Source organism: Urocitellus parryii, chromosome 12 (assembly GCF_045843805.1).
Source record: "Urocitellus parryii isolate mUroPar1 chromosome 12, mUroPar1.hap1, whole genome shotgun sequence".
NCBI classification, from domain to species: domain Eukaryota; kingdom Metazoa; phylum Chordata; class Mammalia; order Rodentia; family Sciuridae; genus Urocitellus; species Urocitellus parryii.
The window spans coordinates 89,490,311-89,510,845 of NC_135542.1; the positions used below are offsets into that span (position 1 = coordinate 89,490,311).

The window sequence follows — 20,535 nt, forward strand, 5'->3', positions numbered from 1 at the left end:
ATGGATAAAAAAAAATGTGGTACATGTATACAATGAAATATATATATATATATATATATATATATATATAATTTATTTATATATATATATAATTTATTTATATATATATACATACATATATCATATATACATAATAGAATATTGTTCAGCCATAAAAAGAATTATATCACATGCAGCAGAATGCGGGGAACTAGAGGAAGCTTACATTGTGAAATAAGTCAGACATACAAAGACAAATACCATATGGTCTCTTGTAGATTTAAGGAAAAAAGTTAATTAGAATGTATAATAGTGGTTTTTAGAAGGGTAGAAAATTGGGGATTGAGGAACATTGGATAATGGATACCCAAATAGAGTTAGATAGAACAAGTTTATATACAGTATGATCATACTACTGGTGTGACTCAGCACCATTTACAGCCAGAGGAAGGAGAAGTTATGTTCCATTTGTATACAATGTGTCAAAATGCATTCTAATGTCATGTATGACTAGTTAGAATAAAAATAAAATTATATAAAACAAAAAAAAAGTGTATATTCACAGGGACCAGTTCAAAACACCTATGCTTTACAAATTTTTGACTAAAACGTCAAAATAAATGCATCTATCAAACTTTAAAGTGTCAAACCAATAAAAACTGATTTACTGCAACAGATAATATTGCATTATAATATTATAATATATTGCTGAGACTAAAACACCATTTGGGGTTTAATAGTAGAAAGGTATAGCCTCAGGTTTTGGTTGCTACATATTATCAGTTTTTAAATTTTGACTTCAATAATACTAGTGCAAATAATGTCCCCAAGCATGGTGTGCCAAACAACACTAACATCCTCAAAACCAGGTTTGCTACCTGAAGACAATCAGATCATTTAAAATTCTGTGATCCCGCCATCTTCTGAAATGCCTACATAAATGAACTGTCACTTCATACAAATAAAAACAGTCTATGCTCCAGGTGTCTCGTGTGTAATAACTTACCAATCCTCATAAATCCACCATGAAATCAATATCATATGTTTATCCCCATGTTATCACAAGAGGAAATGGAAGAACAGAGGAGTCGAACAACTTGCTAAAACTCTCACAGCTGATGAAGTAGGAAAACACAGATTTGAAGTGAGGCAATCTGGCTCCATTTCACCATTATGTCAAACTGCCTATTGGGGCACTGGATCTATGTTAAATGGAGAGCTAACCCAATGATTGCTAAAGCCAACGGCAGCCACCTTTTCATTGCATTTTTACTCCGACACCTGCAGCTTATAAATTGCTGCAACTTGGTCCACAAGAAGGTGGGACTGGCATGAGATTTTCATTCTTTGCCAACATAGCAGTGGTCACCAGGAGCTGTTCTTTTGAACTTGGCAAGCCCAAACCCTGTGCAGACTAACCTCTCTCCAATATTCAAACTCCCCTGCCTTCCTTGGAGCTGTGACCCAACCCATGAAGCCTGCCCCTTGCTCAAATGGAATAACCCAGAGGCTAACATAGGCCCCAGCACCTGATTTGCCATTAACATGAGCCAGAACACAATTTAATTATTATCTTAGATTAAAATTAATAACTACATCCAATGATAAAGAATACAGATTCCTCAAAATACAAATATTCTTAGAACACCAGGGCTCTGAGAGATCTGTGGTGTGATATTTTTAGCTCAGATTGAGGGACATTGCCAGAAAACAAGTGTTTTGAGCTGGGTGTGGTAGCACACACCTGTAATCCCAGCAGCTTCTCAAGTTTAAGGCCAGACTCAGTAACTTAGGGAGGCATCAGCAACTTAGTGAGACCCTGTCTCGAAATACTAAAAGGACTGGGGTGTAGCTCAATGATAGAGTGCTTGCTAGCATGCCCAGGACCCTCAATTTGATCCTCAGTACTAGGAGTGGGAAAATATATATATATGTATGAAACTCTCCTGTGTCTGATAAGGAGATGACTGAAGACATCATCCCAAACACTGCAGTATTTTTGAGCAAAGTTCCTTTCTGATCTCAGAATCAAGAATTGTGCTTCTCTTAAGAAGTTTTTATGTTTTTCTATTCTGGACATGTGATGTTTTGTTTTCCCTGAACAGTTCTTAGCACAATTTGTAATTACACATTCATTTGTGAGATTCATTGCTGAATATTCATTTCTTGCCTTTGTCTTTAAGTGCCACCAAGGCAGAGACCATGTCTATCTGTCTCATCCCTTTTTCCCCCCTAGTGCTTCTCTCAGAATCTGGAACTTAGTAAGTTCTCATGGAATGTGTGTTGAGGGAATGAGATAATACATAAATAAAACATATGCACTATGGGCTGGTCAATTACCTTTTTGCATGAGCTGCTAACAAGGTTTAGAGCGGGATTTGCTTCCTACCCTAGTCAGTGTCTCTACCTTGAGTTTCCTTTTTTTCTTTTCTTTCTAAATTAGGCAGCCTTATTATAATTTATGAATCCCTGTAAACTGTCTTAAAACCCTTGTGGAACAAGGCAGGAGATAAATATATTTTCTAAAGTCTTTTATATATATATTTAAAACCTCAACACTAAATCCTCTGCCAACAAACACATTTGATCATCAGTAAACCTTAAGAATAGCTGAGGTTTGCTAAGTCCAGCACTGTACTAGTGCAAATTCAAAGCAAATTCCAATCAGAGCCCAGAAACCACAGGTGTTATTTTGGTTCAGACACACTTGAGTACTGTAGTTAGAACAAGCACATTTCTAATAGGGCTAGGCAATTTGGTGGACAAGAAAGAACATAGGGCTGACTTCAAAATCTTTATGGATTTGTGGTCAAAGAACGATTTATCTTTAGTGGGTCCTCAAAGTGCTTGATGCCACACTCAAATGAAAAAGTTTGCTTTTACTTGTTCCCCTATGTGCTGGAAGAAAGGGATTGGACAAGATCCTGGTTCATAGGCATTGAGAAAAATCTATTCTGTCTGCAGAAGGAAGGTAGAACATTAGTAAAACTATTAAATGCTCTAATCACCTTTTGAAATCTTTGACATATTATATGTAAATGAGAGGTGTTACTTGCAAGCCTAAAATTTCATAGTTACCTGGTTATATTCATTTAAAGTCCCTTCACTTCAAATATTGGCTAGCTATTTCGTTGTTAAAATGAAACATGATTTTTAAATCCCATTAGTGCAAAAACCCTTTTCACTGAACTTGGCAAGCCCATACCCTGTGCAGACTCAAGAATTCCAACTGTGAAAAGAGCTGAGCCCATGTACCCTCTCCAGTTCCTTTGCTCTAAACCAATCCTTCCTTAGGGGTTAGTCAGAACCGTCTGCCTAGGAAACTGAGGTTTGATTTCTATTATTTATAAGACTCACTTGAGTCAGTTGAATTTTAGATGACAAACTGCCAGAAGAGGGAAGAGTGGGCGTAAAGAAACAGATGGGTTATAATTGTGTGTCATAGATTAATGACAATTTTTAAAGAATTTGATAGGGTGTGGGCTGGGCCTCGCCTTTTTTTTTTTTTTTTTTTTTTTTGGTGGAGGACAGAGATTAGGGATGAGAAAAGGAAGAGCCAGGCAAGACAATAGGCCAGACTCCAGCGCCTGATCAGCATCCTAAAGCAGTGTGCCCCTCCCGCCCTTCCCCCCAGCACCAGGTAGGCTGTGGTCGCATTTCAAAACAATCCTACATGGCTCCCTCCTGCCAGCTGGACAGAGGGTGGCCTCCTCCCAGGCTGCAGGAGGAGAGGAGACACCGAAGAGAGGGAAGAGAAGATGGAAGCTCAAGATGAAGTGACTGGCAACACCTCCTTAGGGACAGCGGCCTTTTCTCCCTCCCAAGTGGTGGAGTCACATAAAAATCCAAACCCACCGGGCCGCTCACGTGCCAATCGCCCCAATCCAAATGCAGACAGCTGCAGGCACGGCACCTGCTCGGCGCGCCCCTGCTGCGGAGCGCCAGGCCCCTGGGAAGCCAGGAGCTAGCACTGCTCCCCGGGAGGGCGGCGGCCGGCTGAGCCGTTCAGGAAGGGAGGGGGCGGGAAGGGAGGGAAAAGAGGGACCGGCCGCCAGGCGAGGTGGACCCAGGCAGGAAAACAGCCTCACCCGTCAGGCCCGGCTTTACGCTCCATCCACATGTGGGAACCGCTGCTTGCAACCCCGATCTCTAAAGAGCTCAATATTACACCATCACCAGAAACCTATAGGCGTAAAACATACAACCTCGACCAGGGCTGCATCGCCACAGCGCACCCGAACAGAGGCTCACCTAGCTGGACCAGCCAGCTCCTGCACTGTGGCAGGATGCTTAGGGGTCCCAGATGCTGTTAAACCGAGCTCCACCAAGGCGAGCCCACCGTACCCCTTCCCAAGCAGGTCTTACCGTCTGCACAGCATCACAGCATCGTATGCATCTCCGGTCTGCCACTGTGGGTTGGTCTGTGTTTTTCTGTGGGATTTTTTTGGATGCGCTTCATAAATCCATGCAGCTACTCTGCAGAGCAGTGTTTTCCACCCATCCTGCAGCCCCTGCTTATCAGAGCAGGGAATCCCACCAGCCTGGCAACTTCTCCTCGCGCGTTGGTGCCAATTAAGAGCACCAGAGCTGCCACTCCTTGACAAAAGGCTCTGCTTCCCGCGCGCGTCCCTCACGGCCCTACGGTCAGAATTAAATCCATTTCCCGCAGGAGGCTGGGAGGAAATGAGAGCTCTCGGCTGTGCACGCTGACAAAAGGCCGCCTTGCCGTGCCCACAGCGCCCCCTCCAGCGGGCCTCTGCAGGCCCGACCCAGGCCGCGGTGCTGCAGTGTACCCGCCCGCGCCCGCAGTGCCACCGCCAGCTGCCGCAGACCCCGCGGCTCTGGCTCTGCCCACGTCTACTGTGCTCAGCACCACTCACTGTCCCAGACAGTACAGCGCCCGCAAGAGGACCTTGTTACTGGGAAGAAAATTGAAGCGGTGGCTCCATTAGGGATGTCTCCTCCCTAGATTAAAAAAAAAAAAGTCTTACCCATGCTTGGAGTTGTTTTTCTAGTTGGTTTGTTGGTTTTCTGGTCCAGCGAGGGGGAGGGAAGCATCCTGCCTTTGGAAGATAACTCTATTAGTGATGTTAATAGCAACTGGTTGACTGAATTCCAAATCAAAATTTCCCTTATTCTGACTCCATTTTCAAGTAGGACAAAATTCTTGTTGGCACCGCCCCTCCTTCCTCCCAGGCTTTGGGTCCAGCTCCAAATCTCACTAGGCATTCTCCTTCACCCCTTCCCCTCCCCACTCTCCCATGCCAGAGGAAACAGGTATGTAGTGAGTGGAGAACTAAATGGGGACCCAGACACTTGGTTGCAGTCTCTAACCTGCCTTTAGCCAGCTCTGTGGCCTTGATGAAGCCACTTACCTCTCAGGTTCTGTTTGTCTTCTACAAGGAAGTTGACACAGTAAGCTATGGCCTAGATGGTTTCTCGTTCTGTCTGTGTTTCTGAAGGTTTGGCCCTCAGAGAATAGGGATGACAAGGGGAAGCTTGGGACTGTACACCCCCACAATGGCCATGCATTCCACAAAGCTCACCTAAATCAACACTTAGTGCTTTTTAAAATGTGGTTGGAAAAAAATGTTCAGCTTCCAGAAAAGCCTCTGACCACTGATCCCAAACCATGCTACAGCCCCTCTGCTCATTCTAGGTTATGGAGGCCAAAGCTCTCAGATTCCTCCACAAAATCACTGGACCATACCATAACGGAATGCAGAATCTCTGCAGGTGGGCCCAGGAATCAGCATTTTTAACAAGTACCCCCCCCAGTGATTCTGTTGCACCATACCATTTAAGAATTGCCACTCTGTGCCAGCCACTACTGATTTAGAAAAGAGAAAATGTCCATCACAGCAACCTTAAAGCAGTTGTCAAGGATTCCATTCCAGATGCCAGGATAACTTCTTTCTTGGTCCTGCAGCCTCCTCCTCCTCCCCAAGCCTCCCAGAAGCACAGTTCTCAAACCCTCTCCTCGCTGTCCTGTTCAAAGCTGAACTACAAGCACAGCCACACAAGGTGAGCTCTCATCCCTCTTCCCACCCTGCAGGACAGAAGGTCTGCTGGACCAGGAACCCTGGAAGTGACATGTTTATTGAGACACTCCTGGTGGCTGTGACACCGTTGGTGTCAATTAGTGATTAGATCTGGGAAGCCAGGAACCCCTTCTCCAGAGAATGGAAATCACAGGTAAAGTGGGCTGTGTTCCTAGAGAACGCCAAAAGGGAACAAAGAAATTTTATTTAGTCTAAAACAGCAAGTTTCATGAATCCTCCCAAGTCATCTCTATCAAAAAATTAGTTTGTAGTGTTAATTTTCTCAAACTAATCACAGCAAATTCTTGTTGACTCCTGGCACTATTCCAAAGGCTTTATATTTATTCTTACTTTAATCTTCAAAAGAACTCTATGAGGGTGGTGGTAATATTATCCTCATTTTACAGATAAAGAAACTAAGGCACAAAGAGGTTAGGTAATTTGTTTGAGGCTGCACCTCTGATAGATGGTAGATGGCTGAGCCAGGATTCAAATTCAAGCACTAGGACTCCAGAGGTTATGGGCCCTAACTGCAATGCTGCTTGGCCTCTTAGAAGGGACCAGAGACAATTAAAAACAGAACTGGTACAAGACACTGGCAAGGTGGATACACTCTCCTTTTCCCGAAGAAGCGATTCTGCTTCTCTACGTAGCACAGGATTTTTTTAAAAAAGAAAATACGTTCTGCTTCTCCCAGACTTGATCTGAATATGAGAGATCTGAGAATAGTGGTGCCACGTATGGCTTGAAAATTGTTCACATGTCAGACAGGAAAGACTTCATTAAGTTCCACATTAATAGCCTCTATCAAAATTTTCATTGAGATTCCAGAAACTCTCTATTCCAGATTCTCTTTGAAAATCTAACAAAAGGAAGCATAAATGTTATTGGCCCCTAGTATCACTGGAAGACTGAGACACTTCAGAGTTCTCATAGCAGCAAGCCTAAGACTCCCAGTCCTTAAAGAGGACCAGAAAAGCACAAGAGACCCCAGGTCAGGCTTAGAACACCACAATTGCATAATGTCCTATTGGTTCTGTTTCTTAGAACTTGGACTAATACAGATTTTGGTGCAGAGAGAGGGGTGCCACTGCAGGAAATATCTAATCAAGTGGAAGTGGCTTTGGAAATGAGCAATGAGGTAGAGGCTGAAAGAGTTCTTAGGTACATGCAAGAAAAAGCTTAGATTGACATGAAGGGACTCTTGGTAGAAACATGTATGTTAAAGTTGATTTCTGGAAAGCATTCAAAAAGGAAAGAGGAGACCTGAAGAAAGAGCTTCCATCTTCCTAAAAAAGTACTTAAATAATCACCAACAGAATATTGATAGAAAATTATTTCAAATAAAAAAATAATGATGCATCTCAGGAACTTAAATAAGCCATAACAAACCAAACCAAGTCCAAAATTAATAGAAGGAAATAAATAACAAAAATCAGAGTAAACAAAATAGAGACCAAAAAAAAATTAGTATAAAAGATCAATGAAACCAAGAGTTGGTTCTTTGAAAAGATGAACAAAATTGACAAATTTTTAGCTAGACTAACCAAGCCAGGGGTTTGGGGATGGGGAAGACAGAAGACCCAAATAAATAAAATCAGAGATGAAAAGAGAGACACAACAACCAACACCACAGAAATACAAAGGATCATTAGGGGTTATTGTGAACCGCATGCTAACAAATTGGAAACCCTGAAAGAAACCACCCCATTTCTGAACACTAATCTGTATGGACACATATAACTTAGAAAAATGAGCCGTGAGATCATTAGAAAGAAAACCTGAAGAGACTAATAACAAGCAATGACACTGATCAGTAAGAAAAAGTCTCCCAGGAAAGAAAAGCTCAGGACCAGGTGGCTGCACTGCTGAATTTTTCTAAACTGTTAAAGAACAACACACATTGTTCTCAAGCAATTCCATAAATTAAAGGAAAAAGAATTCTTCCAAACTCAATGAGGTTATTATTAACCCTGTCACCAAAATCAGAGGCTATGACAAAAAAAGAAAATGACAGACCAATATCCCTGATGCATATAGATGAAGAAATTCAACAAAATACTATCAAATTGAATTTAAAGCACGTTAAAAAGATCATTCACCACCATCAAGTTGGTTCCATCCAAGGAAGCACATCATAGGATGCAATGTAATAAAGAACACAAAAATAGCATAATCATCTCAACAGGTACAGGAAAAGCATCTGATGAGATTCAATATACATTCATAATAAAGAGCCCTGAACAAAATAGGTACAGAAGGATTATACCTCAACATAATAAAAGGCTGCATATGACAAGCCTACAACCAATATCATGTCGAATAGGAAAAAAAGCAGAAAGCATTTCCTCTAAGATCAAGAGCAAGACAAGAGTATTCACCCTCATCACTCCTATTTAATGCACTAAAAGTTTTCGCCAGAGTAATTCGGCAAGGAAAAGAAATAAAAGCACACAAGTAAAAAGGGAGAAAGTAAAATTATCTCTTTGCAAATGATATGATTCTATACAGAGAAAAACCAAAAGACTGTAACTGATAAACAAATTCAGTAAAGTAGCAGGATACCAAAGCAACATGCAAAAATTAGTAATTTTTCTTTACACCAAATAATGAACTTGCTAATAAAGAAATCATGAAAGCAGTCCCATTCACAACAGTGACAAAGCAAAAATAAAATACCCAGGAACAAATTTAAAGAAAGAAAATACCTTTATAAAAAAAATTACAAAACACTGAAGATAGAAATTGAAGAAGACAAAAAAATGAAAAGCTCTCCCACATTCATGGATGGGAAAATATTGTTAAAATATTCATACTACCCAAAATGATCTACAGATCCAATACAATCCCCAATGATTGACATGCTTCATAGAACTAGAAAAAAAATGACATTCTTCATACAACTAGAAAAAAAAATGACATTCTTCATAGAACCAGAAAAAAAAATCCTCAGCTTCATATGGAAGCATGAAAGACCCAGAATAATAGCCAAAGTAACTTGAGCAAAAAGAACCAAGCTGGAAGCACTGCAGCCTACATCAAGACATACTACCAAGCCACGGCACTCACAACAGCATGGTATTGGCATAAAACAGACACAGGAGCCAACAGAACACAATGTAGATCCAAGAAATAAAACCTGTCACACATCTGGTTCTCAGTATAGGCATCAAAAAAAAACATTGGAAAAAGAACACCTTCTTTAACAAATGGTGCTGGGGAAACTGGATATTCACATGGAGAAGGTTGACATTTGACTTCCCTCACCCTGTACAAAAATCAACTCAAAATGATCAAAGGCCTAACTGTAACAATAAACTAGCCAGGTACCATGGTGCACATCTATAATCCAAGCAACTCAGGAGGCTGAGTCAAGAGGATCACAAGTTTTAGAACAGCATCAGCAATTTAGTAAGGCTCTAAGCAACTTGGTGAGATCCCGTCTCAAAATAAAAAGGGCTGGAGGTGTAGCTCAGTGGTGGAGAACCCCTAAGTTTAATACCCAGTACTTCCCCCCACCAAAAGAAAAAAGAAAAAAAAGAACTGAAATTACTAGAAGAAAACATAGGGGAAACACTTTAAAACATTGGTATAAGCAATAACTTTCTGGGTAGAAGCCTAGAAGCAAGCGACATGGACAAATGGGACTATGTCAAACTGAAACACTTTTGCACAGCAAAGAAAACAATCAACAGGGTAAGGGGACAACCTACAGAATGAAAGAAAATAGTTTTCAACTCTTCCTCTAACAGGGATAATTCCAAGATATATAAAATAATTTTTAAAATCTGATTTTAAAATGGGCAATTGATATATTTCTTTTACAAAGTGTCTATTCATAAGTGGCAAAAAATATGCAAAAACGTTCAATATCCTTAACCATCAGAGAAATGCAAATCAAAACCACAATGAGCTATCACTTCACCCCAGTTAGAATGGCTATTATTTTAAAAATTAAGAATAAATGCTGATGAGGAGGTGGAGAAAAAGGAACTGTTAAACACTGTTGGTAGAGTCATAAATTAGCACAGCCATATGGAGAACAATATGATGGTTCTCAAAAAACTAAAAGTAGATCTAAAACATGACCCCACTATTCCATCTCTTGGTATACATCCAAAGGAAATGAAATCAACGTACCAAAGTGATACCTAAATGCCCATGTTTATTATGGCTCTATTCACAATAGCTGGAGTCAGCTGTGGTGCCTATCAACAGACAGATAATGTGGTAAATGTACACAGTGGAGTATTATTCAGCCATAAAGAATGAAATACTGTCATTTGCAGCAAAATATATGGAACCAGAGAACATTATGCTAAGTGAAATAAACCAGAAACGAACAAGTAAATAAATAACATTTTATTTCATATATGTTAAAAAAGTCAACCTGAAAGTAGACAGTAATTACAAGGGATTGGGGAGGGTACTAGGGGAGGGGAAAGGTGGTTAGCTTTAATCGGTGCACACTGAACTCCATTAATATGTACAATTAATACATGTTAACAAAAAATTTAAGACTATTCTAATTAAAGCTCAGGTGGAAATGAGGAATGGTTTACTAGAAACTGAAAGATGACCCTTTTTTATAAAGTGACAAATTGTATCCTAGAACCTGTGAGTAATAGAACTGGACACGTAGCAGAGGAGCTTTTTAAGCAAAGTATAGAACGTACTGCTTATAACAAAATGTGAGAGAAGAAAAATGAATTAAAGAATTAAAAGCAAAAAGGACCAGAACTTGGAGAGTTAGAAATTCTCAACCTATCCATCTTTTAAAAAAAAAAAAATATGACAGCAGAATGCATTTAGATTCATTGTACACAACTGGAGCACAACTTTTCATTTCTCTGGTTGTACACGACGTAGTCTCGCCACATGTGCAGTCATACATGTAGCTAGGGTAATGATGTCCATCTCATTCCACCATCTTTCCTGCCCACATGGCCCCTCCTCTCGCCCAGTCAGAAAGTTCCTCTATTCTTCCCATGCCCCCCGCATTATGAATCAGCACCCACTTATCAGAACATTCAGCCTTTGTCAACCTATCCATTTTGAAGAGGGAGGGAGATGGGAGGGGAAGAGAGAAGAAAAGGAGGAGAGAGAGAGTTTATTATGAAGCAATGATGCAACTGAGCAGCCATCTATAAAGAAACCATGAGTGTAATTCACGGACTTAATCAGCCATCTCTACAAAAGAAATGGAGGTGGGATTACACCAGCAAAGACACTAACAGTGAGAACTAGAGGGGACAGAGAAGGTGGGGTGGAGTGAAGGAAGGCTGCTGACCTCCTCAGAGTCCACAGGACTGGACCACATCTAACATGCACTGTTCAAGGAAAGGGAAGAATAGCCCCACTTACAATTCAGAGAACCAGGACAGCCACTTACACAAGTCTGGGGACAGGGCTGGTTCTGCCTGCTTTAGAAGGATGACACTTCCCCACCCCCCAGGGAGACTAAAAGGCAGGACATCAAACCAAAGAGGATTGTCCTTGAGACTTAAGATAAGATGAAATTTGCCTTGCTAGGTTGTGAACTCACTTGAGATACATCAATCCTTCTACTTCTCCCTTTTGGAATGAGAATGCCCATCTGTGTCTGTCTCACCACTATATTTTGGAAGCAGCTAACTTGACTGGTTTTACAGGTTCACAGCTGGAGAAGAATTTTATCATGGAACAGGACTCATACCTCACATCTCATAACTGATTGAGATGATATTTAAATGAGATCCTCGAATTAAGCCATTAGAAGTGATGCTGGAATAAGACAAGACTTTGAGCTGTTGGGGGGGAATGAATGGATTTTATAAACAACAAGGACATGAATTTCAGGGGCAGGAGGCCGGTAGCAGAGCACTCCAGACAGAATCATGTTCCTGCAAAACTCATACATGGAGACCCTTATCCCCCAGTGTGACTATGGTGGAGACAGGTCTTACAGAGGTAGAGGTTGTGACTATAATCCCATTGCAGTAGTGGCCTTATAAAGGATGAAGAGGGACCAGAGCTACTCAACTCTCTGCCATGGGAAGACACAGGGAGAAGGCAGATATTCTTAAGCTAGGAAGGAAGCCCTCTCATCAGAAACTGAACTCTACCAGACCTTGATCTTGGATTTCTCAGCTTCTAAAACTGAGAAATAAATTTCTGTTAAACCACCTAGCCTAAGGCATTTGTTAGGGCAGCCTGTGCCAACACCCTTTCTGTGCCTCAAGTTTCCCCATTTGAGAAAGGGGGATACTCATGCCCATCTCTTAGGACTGCTGTAAGAACAAATTAACCCATACAAAACGTATAGAGCAGACAGCGGCATAGATGAAGCATCAGGTCTTTGTGAGCAACTATTCTGAAGATGGAGGCTATCTTTGGGCTCAAGGTGCTTGGGTGACTATCTCCCACAAAGGTGCCACTTGTCCTGAGCTGGGCATTTAGAAAATGTCCACTCCTACAGGCCAGTGTTCAGGATTCCACACTCCTCTATCGTAAGCTTGCATTCCAATTAAAGGTTAATTTCCCTGGGAAAGGTAACAGCCACTTATTCCTCACAAGGCAAGACATCAGGTGTGGGTCCTGAGAGGGTGAGGGTGAAAGCTCCTGAGGGGCTGGGAGCAAAGGCTGATGGGTCCTCCAATCTATTTCTTCAAAGCTTGAAGTAGAAAGTGGAGTCGAGCGAGTCTGTGGGAGACAAGGCCATTTAAAGGGTGACTGTTAAACTCAGAATTATTGCAAATTTCTTAAAAAAAAAAAAAAAAAAGACTCCAAAATGTTCAAGACTGAATTTATTTTTCTCTAGAAGGTAACCCTGGGCTTTTTCACTTTTCATACTTGTGGAGTCTGAAACAGAGAAGAAAGTCCATTATAAATAGCTAAAGGAAAAGAACAGATCGCTCACAAAAGAAAAATAAAGAAATATTGGGGCTAGGGGCATAGAACACAGTATGAGTGAGGCCTGGGTTTGATCCCCAGTCCAAAATTTCATTTCAATTCATTTCATTAGTAATCAAAGATGTCAAAGACAGCTGGGTGCAGTGGTGCACACCTGCAATCCCAGTGGCTTGAGAGGCTGAGACAGGAGGATCACAAGTTCAAAGGCAGCCTCAGCAACTGCAAGGTGCTAAGCAACTCAGTGAGAACCTGTCTCTTAAATAAAATACAAAATATGGCTAGGGATGTGGCTCAATGGCCAAGTGCCCCCGAGTTCAATCCCCAGAACCTCCCATCCCCTGCAAAAAAAAAAAAAAAAAAAAGATATTTAAAGACATCAGGGTTTTTTTTTTCCATTTTTAGATGTCTCATTGTTGGCAAGATGGTCAAACTGGCACTGTGCATTGCTAGTGGCATTACAAATAAGCAAGTCATAGAACATACCTACCTGTCACTCAGGAACTCTTCTACTTCTGGGAACCTATCCTGAAAAAAAACAATACAAAATACAGAAAGGGCTAAACACAACAGGCACTCTCCTACATTTATAAAAACAAAAAGTTGAAAACAACTTAGGTGTCCAAAAATTTGAAAATTGTCCCCATTAATGGTCACCTAAACATGATCATGATGAGAAAAAAAAAAGTCACACAATTGTTATGTGCCCTGTGCTAATTTCTTAATTCAGTAGCATAAGGGAAAAAGTTGGAAGCATTTTAGTAGATTTCCAGCAGAGATTTTACTAAAGTGGTGAAATCATTGTCTTCTCCGTTTCCTGAAATCTCAAAGGAAGAATAAACCCAAGACTGAAAAAAAAACAAAGGCTTGACTCATCTCTAGGCAACTCAGACATTAGAACTCATTAAGTATATAATTGTGGATGATAAAATGCTATTGCCAGAAGCTTCAATTTAGTTTTAAAGTTGTATGTATTTTCTGGTCTGCTCTCCTTTACATTTCAAGGTTGAGGGGTTTTCTTTTTTAGAATAAAAATGGTTAAAAAGAATTTGATACTATGGCCCACACCCCTCAAACACACTTCATTGACTGGCTAGATATTGAGCAAGTTATTTTTGTTCTTTAGTTTCCTCAGATGCAAAGTGGAGAGAACTGTTTGTACCAAACAAGGTAGTTACAAAAATTCAATAGGTTACTATGTAGAAAGGGCAAGGAACAGTGTCTGGCACAAAATAAGTATGAAGAGCTGTTTTTCTGACTTTTTAAAAAATATTTTTTGTTTCAGTTGTAGATGGACACAATACTTTTTATTTATTTTTATGTGATGGTGAGGATCGAACCCAGTGCCTCACAGGTGCAAGGCAAGTGCTCTACCACTGAGCTACAACCCCAGCCCTATTTTTCTGTTCTTGATTCATTCAGTCTAAGATTTTTTTCTGTTAGATTTAGCTTTAGAAGCCTTTTTAAAATTAACTTTTTACATATACAGAATGTAAATTAAATCTAAGAAACAAATTCATGTATTGTTATGTTTACCTAAAGAGTTAAAAGAGTAATTGAATTCTATCAGCCTGGGGTCTAGTGTATTTTAGATAAATTGTTTGAGTTTGTTTTTAAGAGTTAGCTGGAAAATTCCAGAAATCTAATATTTAAGAACCCAAATAGGAAAACTTGCTTATCAATGTTGTCTTTGATGTCACAGTTCATCAAAAAAAAAAAATGACAGCTGGACCTCATCTAAGTCAAAGCGGGTAGTCTGAGGAATAGAAACTCAGCCTGTTGATTAACATCTTTCAGAACAGGGGTGCCCTGCCAGTGTGAGCTGTGCGGCTGGATAATCAGAGGTACTATCCAATCATTTTTCATTCATCCAATGAGCCAATGCTTGGTAGGGGAAGGTGGGGTGAATAGAAGTCCTTGCTTACTTAGTTTTAGGGTTCAGTCCCCAGCCTCATAATAGTTTGAAAAGCAACTTTCATTTGAAAGAGAATATATAGATTCTGGTGGGCCAGAGCTTAGATGGCTGTCCATCAGGTAGCCCTAGAACAGGAAGAAGGCAAGATATGATGTGGGAAAACCTTCCTACAACCAAACATGGAGGCAGAAGTTGAAATGGCAGGAAGTAGTTGTTGAGAGGTGATGGAAGCAGTGTGAAGAAGCTCCCTGATCCCCGAGGACGACCCTGCACTATGCTGTCTTGGGCCTTGACCCAAGATGGGAAAGAGTTCCATAAGACAACAGAACCCAAGAAACAGACAGTAGAGTCTGAGGGAAATAGGGATTCGCCTCTACTCCCCAAAGGGAGCCTCTCAGAAGAGGTAAGTGCCACAGAGCTGAGTGGCATCCCCAGGTTCATGGATCCCCAGGCAGCCTTATTTTTTTTTTTTATTGGTCGTTCATAACATTACATAGTTCTTAATATATCATATTACACAGTTTGATTCACGTGGATTATGAACTCCCCCCCCCCAGGCAGCCTTATAATCCCAACTAGAAGTCGGGGAAGCCATGGAAACCAGAAGTCCTGGTTTCTGAATGGAACTGTCCCAGCAAGTCTGGCCCAGAGAGGAGAAGACACCGTGGGGTCACAGAATTTACAGGGGATGTCAGCTCAGCACCGCCCAAGACCAGCGAAGCCCAAGGACAAGCAGAATCCCTGCCAGCCTCCACAGTGCTCACTCCACACTGTACTTAGAGACAGAGGAGAGGTGGGAGAGATGTCCCAAGAAGCAAAAAGCCCCAAAGGGATTCTGAACATTGAATGAACATAAATATTGAACATTCAATACTTATTTAAAAAAGATGGGCCTTAACGGGGCAAGATATGGAATTTCCCCATAATCTGCATTATAAGGACTGAGACCTTGGGAACAAGTAGAATATAGTATGGAAGGTAATATTACATTTCCTCACATCTAGGTCATGCCTATATCTGGCAACCTGCTTCAGTTGTCCATCTGGACCTAGAGACCAGAACACAGCCATGTAGTCCCAGCCTGGCCTTCTCATATCCAGGGAGACAGCTATGTAACTCTTCCAGCCAATGAAGCTCCTATCATGAATGGAGTGTTGGCCACCAAACCCCATGCAGTCCCAGTCTCTTCACTGGGGGTCTCCTGTTCCTCAGCACAGAATACATGGGACTGACTGTCCCTGGTTCCTCATCTCAGACCACCCCAATGAGGCAGGTGCCTCAGACACATCTTTCACACCAGAGTAGCTGGAAGAACATATACAGGGAGGGGATTTCCAAAGAGGAAGAGTGATCTAAAGGGAACAAGAAGGGTCCCTAAAGTAATGGTGTAGTATTTATAATCCCTTCACCCTCCCCATTAGGAGATCTACCATTAACACTGTGTCCTTGGAATTCCACTTTATCCCTTATCTGTCTGGATAACACAGGAATAAGGACAGGACATCAAAGGTGGTAAGACACACAGAGCTTCCTCAGAGGCTAGGGCTAACTTGTGTTGTCCTAGAATTTGGCGATTCTCTACTAACCCAAACGGCCATCTGTCTCAAGGAAAATGAGCAGCATATCCAAAAAGTCTGACCTCTCCTCTGAGACACCCTTCCATTCAATTCTGCCATTCTTTATGTTCACCTGGGGCCAATGAGATGGGCATATTACAAGGCTCTTTATAAAGTCTCGTAAATCCTCCTTCTGGAAGTCTAATGGAATAGACAAAGACTGACTGAAATTAATTTCACAACAAGGCCCATTATAGGTAGAAAAGGGTGGAATTATTGGCTCTCTCGAATAATAGTCCACTTTCTGACAGGATTAGGGGACATACCAGGTAGAGTTCTTGTCATAAAAAACACCAAATTTCACACACATCCACACATACACCCAAAGCATGTAAACCTGCATTCATAATCAATTCAGTCTTCTTTACCCAGAGAAAAATTAAAAGAAATCTCCCTTTCTTATTTTCACAAAGAAATAGAAATTTGTCTTCCCTCTAACATTTTATCTTGATGGGATTTAGCCTTAAGGGTCTCCTCTTGGGCATCTAGTTGTATTATTCCTCGGTAGCTGCAACCTGGGAATCCTCCACTGGATGTATCATCATTGCCAACACAGATCCATCCTGCCCTGCCTGCCCCAGATGGCTCACCTTTCCAGAGTCCCAGACAACCTACAGCATAGGTAGAATCAAAGCATCAGCTCCTAGACCCACAAACTTTAGAAGACATAGAAAATCCCAGAGCTGAATGCAGTTACTGGAGCAGCCTACCCCAAGCCCCATGTCTTAAGTCCAGAGCAGCACTGTCAATCACCTGAACAGGCAAGATGCTAGTACCGTGCAAAGAGGAGTGGTGGGGACTCTGGCAAACCAGAGAGCACCTGCCCCGTCCAAAGGGAGATTCAGCATTCCAAAATATCCTGCTGGCTACACTCATCAGAACATGCCTCATCAGTCACCAGTGAACACCCAGGCAGACAATGTGCTTCCTATGCAAAAACCTAGACACGCTGTGCTCTGCGGTAGACTTCTCACTACTGCATGCCTCCGCCTGGGGAAAGGCAAGGAGCAAGATAGAAGAAGCTTCCAGGCTTTCCACAAGTGTTCATCTGTTCCCCTCATTTCAGAGGTTAAAATGTTATTGGAATAAATGTCCCCAAGGAGTCATTTCACAGATGCCCACAACCTGGAGAGGGGGCAGTGGGAATCTACCACCCATGCAGCTTCCTTCTCTCAGGCTCTTTCAAGGAACTTTCTCACAGCATGCCAAAATTCAGAAATCTATGTTGGCAGCAGTTCTAGGCCCCTGGGACAGACATTTGTGTTCAGCCACATGTCTCTTTCCAAAGCCCCTCAAACCCCGGCATTCTTGGCATCTCACTCCAAAACTGAAGGATTTTTTTTCTTTTTTTTTGTTTTTCAGAGATGTAATCTCTACAGAATCACAAGCAACTCTGAATACAGTTCAGAGCCATATACATTGTCAAATGCCCAAGCCACCATCACAAGTGACAAGTAGAAAGAATAAACATGGCAAGACAGCAAACACTTTGCTACCCAGCAATGCCCAACCCCAAGATGGCAAATACCCACACCTGGAAACTTCATTTTTAAACAATCCTCTTGCAGACCTTGAAACCAATCCTTATCCCTACCAGGCCCTGCTGTGGAACCCCTCATGGCTCCCAACCTCTCCGCCTACATGGATACTTGCTGCTTCTGTTCCCAGGCAAACCTGCTCTGGCCCCAGAAGTTAATCTCCGTCCCTGCCATCAGCAGATTCTTATGTACTTCATTCAGGATTCTGCCTCCCGGGAATGTTGTTGACCTTGCATAGCCCGTTCTGACCCTGTCTCCAAATCCCCTACAATGCCCATCACTGCCAGCACCAGGAATTCCACTCCTGACCCCAAGGGCAGGAAGAAGGGTGCCTTTCCTGCACACTGAAGCTAGAAAGGGCCTGCCTCCTAAATCCTAAGCCCCTCCACATATAAGTGATTCAGTTCAATGAGCTACATCAGCTGTCACTAAGTCTCTAGTCAGGGTATCTGGCCAGGATTCTGAAACCCTGTGTAGTCACCCCATTGGGTAACATGGGCTGAACCCTTACAAGGATCCTTTTGTCAAATAAAGGCTAGCCCAAGCATAGCGTCCTTGACCTCATCCTAGTTTCTGATTGTAAAGTACAAGTTTATATAAAGTCAGTAAATAATTGCTCAACTCACATGCAAATAATAATCTCAGAGTTACATGTGTTTAAAGGGAAAATAATGTAGAAAAATGCTCACCTCAAAGGAAACATAATTTCCCCCTTTTCCTGTCTGAATAATTCAGTCCCAAAGCCAATAGTTGAGACAGGGTTAGGTAGGAAAAGCCATGATGACCCCAAGCAAGGTATTGGGGCCCAAGCGGGTAAATTGGCATTAATACCAGAGGAAGCACCCATGCCTTTGGTAAGCATGGCCCAGGTGGAACATGAGAGCCAAAGAGAGGGCCCTTGTGAAATCTGATAAATCCTAAGAAAGATTGAAGAGACCAGCCATACAGGGAGGAGATGGCAGGAGATGGGTTACACACAGGATAACTTGGATAAATGGAATCATCATTCCAGGCTGGGGGTGGGATAACATGAGCTCAAAACATCTTCTGCAAGAAAAGAAGCGACCAAAGAAAATACTGATGATAAAACAAACAGAAAGGGCTGGGGATGTGGCTCAAGCGGTAGCGCGCTCGCCTGGCATGCGTGCGGCCCGGGTTCGATCCTCAGCACCACATACCAACAAAGATGTTGTGTCCGCCGAGAACTAAAAAAAAAAATAAATATTAAAAAATTCTCTCTCTCTCTCTCTCTCTCTCTCTCTCTCTCTCCTCTCACTCTCTCTCCTCTCTCACTCTCTCTTTAAAAAAAAAACAAACAAACAGAAAGGGGCTTTCACTGGCCACAATAAGGACAATTTGAGCAAAAAATAATGACATATGATATAAGCTACTGAATTTAACAGAAAACTATGCACCGATGCTAACATAAAAAGTAAATTAAAATAGTAAATTAAAGACAAAATGCACATGTGTGCATCCATGTGATGCATGGACTATACTCAGGAATGAAAAGGAAACACAAACTACTGATACAACAACCTGAATGATGTCAAGAGCATTGTCCCTTTCAAAAAAAAATTTTAAAACAAAGTCTCCAAAGATAGAATATGGTATGATTCAATTTTCAAAACATTCTTGAAATAACTTACAGAGATGGAAAACATTGGTGGTTGTCAGGGATTCAGAAGCACAGAGAGTCAGGCAGCGGGTGTGACTACAAAGCGGTAACACAAAAAAGATCTTCATGGTGATAAACAGTTCTGTACTGCGATTGTGCTGGTAGATGCACAAATCTACATGTGCTAAAATGACACAGAACTATGTACCCTCTGGTTTTGATATGCTATAGTTAATATAAGATGCAGTCATTGGGAATAACTGGGTTAAAAGTGCATGACACTTCTCTGGACTACCTTTGCAACTTACTGTGAATCTATAATTACTTCAAAGTTAAAAGTTTAATAATATAGGATGTTTGATGAGTAATGGGACAGTTAGGAAATCTCAAAGCAGCTCCTCAGAATACGTATTAATTATGAAAGAAAAAGACTGACTTTCAAGTGGAGGAGCCTGACAGTCACTACTTCAAGCAAGTGATCAAAAGGAATGTCACTAGAAATAGAATAGACATGTGCCCCAATAGGATGCAATGAATAGAAACAGCACGACTTGTGAGATTCCTGGCACAGATACATGTCTTAATCTAATCAGGAGAAAACAGATAGTGCCTATCAAACATACCATAATGCTGGCCCATAATCTTTCAAAAGCGTCGAGATCATAAAAGTCACAGAAAGGTCATGACCAAAGGAAGCTAAAGAGACAACTAAACACAATTTATGATTCTCCTCTGGGTCTTTTTTCTTAGAAAAGGCATTATCTAGGATATAAGTGAAACATGAATGGAGCCTGAGGTTTACACAGCAAGCATGCAAATGCATTGGCTGCCTGATTTGGGGTGGTTGTGTTAGGAGAATGTCCCATGTGTAGGAAATGCACACTGAAGTAATCAGGTGTGAGAGACCCTCAAAATGTAAGAGGAAAAATGTTCTTTGTAC

The 20,535-nt window shown here is 41.5% G+C and overlaps 1 protein-coding gene across 1 annotated transcript in view; it reads right to left on the bottom strand.

Annotated features, from left to right (window-relative positions):
- Positions 1–20,535, bottom strand: part of Figla (folliculogenesis specific bHLH transcription factor) — a 32,039-nt gene that overhangs the window by 4,214 nt on the left and 7,290 nt on the right. The window contains 1 exon segment of the mRNA XM_077791738.1: positions 13,399–13,436. Coding sequence (XP_077647864.1) covers positions 13,399–13,436 — 38 coding nt within the window.